The sequence below is a fragment of the Pagrus major genome, chromosome 21 (genome assembly GCF_040436345.1).
Source record: "Pagrus major chromosome 21, Pma_NU_1.0".
Taxonomy (NCBI): domain Eukaryota; kingdom Metazoa; phylum Chordata; class Actinopteri; order Spariformes; family Sparidae; genus Pagrus; species Pagrus major.
Genome location: NC_133235.1, coordinates 14,599,488 through 14,608,583, shown reverse-complemented (window position 1 = coordinate 14,608,583; position 9,096 = coordinate 14,599,488). Strand labels below are relative to the sequence as shown.

Here is a 9,096-nt window from a genome sequence, read left to right as displayed (position 1 = left end):
TCCTCTGGGTACCATGTATATCTACATCTTTAGAATCTCCACAGTTTAATGGCAATCCATCCAATAGTTCTCAAGAAGTTTCACTTTAAACCAAAAATGTCAGCCTGGGTGGCACTGGAGGAAAGGTCAGGGATTAACAAAGTCAATGAGATTCATCATCTGGGGAGCATGAATTAACTAAATGTAATGGCAATTCAAAGTGGTGGACAAACTGATGTAATTTAATGAAAATGGGTAATATGGCACCTTTAACCAAACCAAAATACAAATTAATACAAGCACATTTATATCTGTTTACCATGTTGTTTTATTGAAACACTGGATTATATTTTCCTACAATACTGATGTGGTATGCACACTAGAAACGCCAACAGTGGAATACAAAAAAGTTGAAGAATATAGCACGAATGACATGTAGAGAGAGAGAGAAGCATTTTTTTGGTCTCTTTCTCTGAGAATTTATGACAGCAGTGCAAAACCAATAAACCTAATCGATATCGTGTATGAAATTATTTTTTGTGGAGTGAGTTTTTTTAATAGATGCATTTATATTTGGAGACAACAGAAATTTAAACAGACATTGAAAATACTAACATTAAGTGCACTTATAACATACTTTTCTTAAGTCCACAATCTTGCATATGTTCTTCCCACATATATATTCTTGCCATTGATTGTAGCTTGCAGATACAGATACACATATATCATAACAGGAGCGAAAAGCTAGCCTAGCATTAATCTTAACATCATGAAAGGTTTGCTGTACTACTTCAAGTCTTAAAACATTGGAGCTGTGTAAAAATGACAAACGACGAATGATACAATCTGATCAGCTGCTTTACATACAATTGGGAAACACAACAATCAATTCCTTTACTGAAATAAGAAATGTAACTTTCTTTAACTCCAATCGTATGGCATTAACAGGTATTTTCTCCAACAGCTGACCTAACCGTTGCTCCTTACAGCTAATGTTCATAATTTTTCTACATTTTGTCTTTAAGCAGTTAAAAACAGAAAGACTGCTGGGAAGACTTTTTATACCTGACATCAAATTGACAACGAACCCATTCGCCAGAAAAATGTTAGCTAAGTACGTTTCAGCAAAACCACAGATAAGTTAAAACTTAAGTTTCTTTATGTTGCAACTTTACTGTTGTTTAGGGGAAATTTCCTTTTTTCTCTTGTCATAACACTGTGCTTATACTATAGCTTAGGTTACGTTGAGGCACAAAAAACACTTGGTCATGGTTTGGCTTAAAAAAAACGTTTTTTGTCACCACAAAAACAGCTAGAGATGGTCTGACTCAAACGGCGTTGCCCATTATAATGTGCGTTGATATGATATATCTGGTGCAAATGTTGATCTTGGACGTATCTGTGGCTTGCAGAAATGTTACCTGCTAACATTAAATCCTGGTGACTGGGCTGTGAAAACAAACTCAAGGCAGAGCACTGACATATACATTACACAAAAAAATCGAACAAAAACACAACAATAAGCCGCCGTTTTCTTTGGTTTTTCTTCATTTGTCATTACAGACTATGTTTACATGCACATATATCTTGGGTGTTAGCTTGTGTCCTTGTTAGGTGATGTTGTAAGAGCTTATTGATATCCAGATCATAAATATCTCTGTATACATGAAACAATCGTGTATTCTGAGTATTAGAATTGGTAATGATATGCCATTAAAACTGTGAAATGTCTTGGGTAATATCAGCATGTTCCAGCAATCACATTCAGGTCTCTCACAATCCAAGATAAGGATCTTTCCAGGTCACTGGATGCAAGGTTTGACATTTACTTGGTCCAACACATGAACAGAAAGCCTCAGTAATTTAAGGGAATATTGTTGTACGTGTAAACATAGCCATTGACCTCAACCTCTTCCCTGTCTCGCTGCAGTTCTCAGGCTGGCAGTATACTTTACACAAAATCAAATTTGGCAGGTTTGCAGAGGACTGTGAGTTTGGGGCTAAAAAAAAAAACAGGATAACACTACATACTTCTCCCATTTTGTAAAATCAGATCCTTTAATTTCCATACTACGATATACTATACCAGTTGTGATTACTCTACAGTTTGCTCCCATCATGATCCACAAGCTCCTCCACCCTGGTAGAATGCCATTAAACAAACAGACCAGAGTCGTGTTTGCTCGCAGCACTGTGTTTGACAGCCTTTGAGAACATGCCAAATTAAATTTTATCTGGAGCATACTGCTGGCCTAACACCCTGTCTCTTCCCTCAAGCACTGACAAACACCAGGCGGGTGGAGTAGATCAGGTCGGCCAGGTAGAGGACGAAGTTGACAGCAGTGAGCACAGCCACTGCCATGTTCTTATCCCACGGACACAACCCAAATGTGCTGCTGCAAGCGCCGGGCCTTTGTTTAGATCCGCCATGCTTGGGGTCAAAGTTGAAGATGGGCCAGATGATGGTTGCTGACAGATAGAGGACCACCGCCAGCAGGGCATAGCCAGATAGGAAGCGGGCAAACGGGAAGGGGAGACAACCGGTGCACTCGCCGATACATAGCATGATGATGGCCGCCGACAGGATGAAGCAGATGCAGTAGACAGACATGCAGTACTTGAGTGCGTCATGACGGTCGTACAGTACGGGGTCGCTGACGAAGACAAAGATGATGCAGGCCACAAAAGTCTCGCAGACTTTCAACAGGCCGGGGGCTGTGGCCATGTAGCCGGCCACCTCACCTGGACGCGCCTTGCTGATGCTCACCTCGCTCATGTAGGCGATGGTGGCCAGGCAGGAGAAGACGGTCGACACGATGCGGTAGTTGCGGGCTTCACTTGGGCCCATGGAGCCTTTGAGGTAGTAGAGGGGGAAGATGATGGAGGCGGACAGGCAGAGCAGGGCAGCGTAGCAGGCGAAGGTGATAGGGAAGTTCTTCCAGGAAACAGGGGCTCTGGCCTGAAGGCCGAACAGCTCCACCAGGAGGACGAGCAGAGTCCCGGCGAAACTGAAGGCCCAGCAGAAGATGCACCAGTCTTCGGCGCCGTGGTAGAGCCTGCCACCATGTACGGCAATGGAGAAGGCCACGCAGGCGAAGACCATGGCTGCCAACCGCGTCCATAGGAGGGGGCTGGAGTGGAGCACTATAGCCATGATGCGCGATCTAGTCGGTGATGAGACAAGTTGAAAATGTTCCTCTTTCTTTCTGGAGTCACTTCCTCAGAGTTTTACCATCAGCCACTCAGAGAAGGCAGATAAAACTGTAAGAAGAGAAGACAGTGAAAAGGATTAGTAAGCAGGTTTTCAGCAGAGTTTATGTAATTTTCATGAGCTTGAGATGAAGTACAAGATACGACCACATGAGGGCAACAGTTTGAATCCCTGCCCAAACAGGCTATGTACTCCTACACACCATTTTCTGGAACACACAATGCTGTTATTGTGTTTTTATGAATGGTTGAAACAACAAGTGAGACCATGAATACACAATCCACAAATAATGACGGCACTGTGGTCACATCACATTTACATCAGGTCTAATCATCTGCCGAACACTCCTGTTTTCTTCTGCCTCACATTAAACTCCAGACTGCTTTCTCAACAGCATTCCTGCACTGAGTGCAGACTGTTTCACTTGGACATTCCTCCAGGCTCATGTCCTCGGTAACGGGCGTGGCACCACAACCTCCAGCGACCCTACAGTGTGTCTGTCATCATGCTCTAAACATGGCCCTCTTTACATGATCCACTCCCAGCGACCCTATCTACACTGCAAACATACTGTATCTGAAATCTAAACAAGGCTTTGAAAGGAGTGCTAGCAGACCTTCAATTCAGATATATTTTAAAGGAAGGTGCATTTTCAAGGCCCTGAACACTACATTTTCTCAATCAGGTTCTTTTATGAGGGATGGGGTTGTATATTAGCTCACATTTTTCTGCTGTAGTTAAAGCAGTCTTGGTTGTTTCCCATGTTTGCAGATTTTTCTGTCATTTAAAGGGATTTAGTGTATTAAACTCTTAATAAATAATACCTAGCTGCTATGTTTTGGTTTTCCATTTATGTCACTGTGTCATATTTTAAATCTTTATGTTTCTGTCTAACATAGTGTACGATACAGGATTAAGGGCTGTTAGCAGTGAGAGCACCTTCTGAGGCGTCCTAGCCTAGGCTTGGCTATTAAACTCTTAATAAATAATACCTAGAGATGTTTTATTTCAAACTTAGGTTTGATTGTTTAGTAAGTAATATTTAATGTAATATATGTCTTGCCTCGCCTTCAAGAAAAAAATACAGGATACAGGATTTAGGGCTGTTAGCAGCGAGAGCACCTTCCGATGCATCTTGGCCTAGGCTAGGCTATTAGACTCTCAATAATGATACTTAGAGATGTTTTATTTCAAACTTTTAAATTCTATTGTTTAGTCAATAGTGTTTAATGTTATGTGTGTTGCCTAGCCTACAAGAAAAAACATTTTTCATCTCCTCCTTTCTTTGTTAGCATTAGCTTCTCTCATAGCTTAGTGGCTAGTAGCTTCTTCAGGAGTGTATCCCTGCTTGTCTGGATTTCTTCCTGCCACCATTTTGTTTGGCAATTTATGTTCCTCTGTGTCATGTTTTTTTTTTATGTGTATGTTTCTGTGTAATGAAGTACATTACATGATTTAGGGCTGTTTGCAGTGAGAGCGTCTTCCAACACGTCTTGGTCGAAGCTACTTGCTTGTCGCCACGTTGGAACCTCCTACATTGCTAAACGTCAAAGCTAATACAAGCGAAAACCTCAAAATTCAAAGTTAATCAGCTATTATTTCGACATTAGCCACCATAAGCTACTGGTCATAGGCTACCAAACCAAGTTTTTAATGATATAAAAAAGAGAAACAACAAATCATTGCATTTGGATCCATGCAAAGCTGAAACCAAGCATTTTTGCTCGATAATTAACTTTTTCCATTACATCATCCAAACTGTTTGTGATCAGCTTATGAATTATTTGACATTTCTTAGCTCCTGTTGTGGTAAGTTTGCTTGATTGGCAGATTTCAATCAGGATATATAGCCTAACAGGACACCTTGTTTGTTGCTCTCTCAAATTTGTCTGTGACTGTAAGATCTCACAAAAAAGGCACCAACATCAACTCCAGGTTTCATTACCCGACTCTGAAACTGATGGCTGATGTAATGTTTCCAGAATGCCCTAGAGACATGAGATCTGGTGTGACATGGGTGCATTTAACTGCACCTGCAGAGTAGTGAAGGGTTTTTTCCAGTCAATACAAATTACTCAAAGCGCAACCCCTGTTGTGCAGCTGGATCACGCTGTGATCTAATGAGGATACTGCCATTATCCTCTTCCTCCTCTACCGCCTCTTCCTCTGGATTTCTACTGAATGTAAGTGCATGGCAGTCTCTATATAAAGAAGCTCTTGCTGATTGATCCTGAGGGACTGATGACAGCTGATGTTTGTTGCTGAACATATTCTGACATCAAACTCAACACTAGTGAGATTTTTTTGCTACTTACTGATCTGCATTCAGAAATGCAAAGATTTAAGCCTTAGAGAGACATTAAATGAGACAAGGTGGACATTTTCACAGTGCAGAAACCCCCTGACCACACCAGCTGTCCTCCCTCCCATCCCTCCTGACACCCATCACCCACTTGGCTCCACAAAGCGTTTCACTCCCTGTTCCCAGTTTACACAGAGAGACAGTTATAAACAAGGAGAAAGGGCCTGTTTACATCAGCTCCATTAGACACCTATTAAATAGTCAAGGGTGGGGAGGCGAGAAAAGCTCAACTGGTGGCTTGGTTTTAATAGAAAAGAGACAGAAATGGAAAAAGAGACCCCTTAAACTCCTGCAGGATGACTCACATGAAACCAGGAGGGAGTAGAGGGGAGTGAAAAAAAAGAAAAGAGGGAGGAACACGGGGGAAGCCCTGTGCCTCGACCGCAGAAGGACACATAGTTTAAACACAGTGATGGAGTGGAATAGCAGAAGAGTGACTCACCACACGGGCCCCTCTCTTTCACCACTCCTCCCCCCTTGTCTCCCTTATTTCTTGTAAGATTTTCCAACTCACTGATGTGTTCCAGATGCTCTGCCGTCTGGCTGCTGCTGAACAACTGGTAACTTTGTCATTTTTGCCAACTTATTTCCTCTCCTCATAGTCTAGTTTGGCAGCCACTCCCTCTCTTTTCCATCAGTTGTCCTCTCCTTCTCTCCTCCCACCTCAGTACTCCCAGTCCAGCTTTAAAGTCAGGGTACCAATTATGCTTCATGTAAACCACTCAAAATAAACGTATACAAGAGGGTCGTAATGGAAAAATCAATCCTGCCACTCCCGCTGCCGCCATTAACTTTGCCGCTTATGGAATCAAGTCAGGAAAGAAATGGGAGAGGAAAATGGCAGAGGAATGAAACAAAAATAAAGCGAGGAGAAACAAGAGCCCAGTGTGGAAAAAATGTCCTTTCACAGCCCAGCATGGAAAACACGACAGGGTCACACAAACCGGGGGCACTTCCCCAAATGGTGCTGAAAATAGGTTCCCGCATCAGGCTTGCAACAGGATGTGACACCATCTTCATGTTCTTCTGCACAGTCACTTTTCACACACACACACGCACAAACAAAACAAATGTCTTAAGACCGAGATGTTTAGGATACCAGTTTTTGTCTCAGGCCGAAAGGTCATGTGTGCTGCTTGTTTGGTTGTCATGACACAACATCACTAACTCGATTTCACCCATAATCCACTTACAGGGGATTCATGGGTTGAAGCACAGGACGAGCTCTGTTGGCAAACCTTCCCAGTGTGTTGTTTTGAATGCAAAATGACAAAATTCTTGAACAAAAAACAAAAGCCAAGTATTCAGCATTTTCCCCCAGACTCGAGAACAATCTGACATAGCATGTGTGACCATCACAAGATACCAAATCTCTCTCATGAAACTCATGATTTTTCAAGGGTCATCACCTTTTTTCAAGCCAGACCAACCCGCCACACCTACTCAACCGAGCGGACACAGCTCTGCATTTAAATGAAGAACAATGACGAGCTTGTTGGTGGGAATCTAAATAAGTGTCTTCAGCATAATTCAGGCATGTTTACCACTGGAAAAGAGAGAGTAAAAGTCCTCATAAACCACTATGTGTGTTGGTGTGACAGCTGCTGCAGAGGTTCATTCATTGACAGTGGAAGTGGGTGTGCCGCCTGCCGCACCCTGCTCTCACCACACCACCACACTACAGACTAGTAAACAAAAAAGTGACAAAAAACACAGAAAAATATGTCCAGAAACTTCTGTTTTTAAGGAAGCTGGACATAATTTCTTTCTTTTTTTTTTTTTTTTAAATTATGCAATTCTTGACAAAATTACACTAAACACTATCACATGAAATACTAAAAAAGTATCAAAGAAAAAATAAATAGTTGCTACAAACTCATCAAGGAGCAACTTATAAATAACTTTAGTCCTTTTTAATATTTCCTTTAATTCTCACCTCGTTTTTAAATATATTCCAGCTCGTTTCAAATGTCAAAATAAAAGCTCGATTGCTTTATAAAAACTGTGAAAATTGACTCTTACATGCAAAAAACACTGCTGATTGTATCACATTCTTCACATGAGGCACGCAGGTAAAGCAAGATGCAACAAGTTGCAGCTGGGTGAGGTCTTTTTCTTGCACAAGCTCAGCTCGGAGAACATTTCTTTATCGCAGAACCACCACATGAAATCAACTTGATGTAAGAGTTGGTTACCTTTTCTGATGCTTGGCTGCGGATAGTCTCTGTTCTCTGGGACATCCAGCGGTAGAGAGTCTTGGAGTGAAACTCCTCAGCTCTCAGACTTGACTTAGCAGCTCAGAGGAGCAGCTCCCCGCCCAGAAAACCAAATTAGGCATCAAATGTCTGCTCCGTTATTCACATCTGTCTCGACTCTCCTCCTCCTGCTCCTGCTCCAGCCCAAGGCACACACCCAGTGTATTCAGAAGTTCGCACTCCTTGAAGAAAAAAAAAAAAAAATCAAATTTCTTGATCAGTTTTCTACATTTTCAATGGCAGTATCGTGAAAAGCAGTAAAAGAAAAAAATAAATCTGAAGCTACATTTATGTTGTTTACTAAATCGCTCTCGTATTTGAAGATGATTATTTTCTGTATCAACCACACAAAATAATTTTGTTAAGAAGTGATCCCTGTTATTGGAAACAAGGTTTAATTTAGGTTTTTTTTATTATTACATCCAATGTGATTAGAAAAAAAAGTTGTTTTTCAGTATAATTGAGCAATAAATCGAGAAAGGTGTGTTAAAACTGATGGTTGGTTGATAAATATCCAAAATGTTTTCACATTCACTCAAAAAAATAAAGGTAAATTCAATAATGGAATGTAACTAAGTACATTTACTCGAGTACTGTACTTAAGTAGATTCAAGATTCAAAGATTTATTTGTCACATGCAATTGTATAAGTACAGCAGCAGTGAAATGAAATTGCAACCACTCCGTTTACTGTGCAAAAAATAGTGCAACCAGAAAATAAAATTTAAATAAGAAAATAAAACTGAAAAGAGAATAAAATAAAAGACTTCAATTTAAATATATATATCTATATATACATATACATTTTAAAGTATTTGATATTTCATGAAATTATATATGTGTGTGTGTATATATATATATATATATATATATATATATATATATATATATATATATATATATATATATATATATATATATATATATTACTATATATATTACTCATGTATGACTTTTGAGTACTTTTTAAACTAGTGGGTAAAGTCGTTTGATTTGATCAGAAAATGGCTTACTGAGTCCTGGAAACCCCCCCTTCATTTCTCGTTATGAAAATGTCGTCATATTTATTTTAATTCCCCCCCGGAAGCGTTGCCATGGACACGGCGACACGGATAATGCTACATATTCGTCATCGCTGTTCTCTGAATCATCGCGCGGTATGACATTATTTGTGTGCGTTGCTCAGCAACCGCAGCTGTAACCCTGACAACCACTTTGTATTTACTTAGATACGATATCGTCGCGTTTCCTGACCTTGTCCGAGAGACACACACAGGGGGAACTGTGCTA

The 9,096-nt window shown here is 40.6% G+C and overlaps 1 protein-coding gene across 1 annotated transcript; it reads right to left on the bottom strand.

The window, feature by feature from the left end:
- Positions 1-292: 292 nt before the first annotated feature.
- On the bottom strand, positions 293-7,817 carry myadmb (myeloid associated differentiation marker b). Its single transcript, XM_073492131.1, has 2 exons — positions 7,748-7,817; positions 293-3,240 (listed from the first exon to the last, which is right to left on the bottom strand). Exon 2 carries the CDS (start codon positions 3,131-3,133, stop codon positions 2,252-2,254), a length of 882 nt encoding a protein of 293 aa, XP_073348232.1. The 5' UTR covers positions 3,134-3,240; positions 7,748-7,817; the 3' UTR covers positions 293-2,251.
- Positions 7,818-9,096: the final 1,279 nt, after the last annotated feature.

Coding starts and splice junctions, on each gene's coding strand:
- myadmb (XM_073492131.1), bottom strand. CDS start 3,133: ATGGCTATAGTGCTCCACTCCAGCCCCCTCCTATGGACGCGGTTGGCA.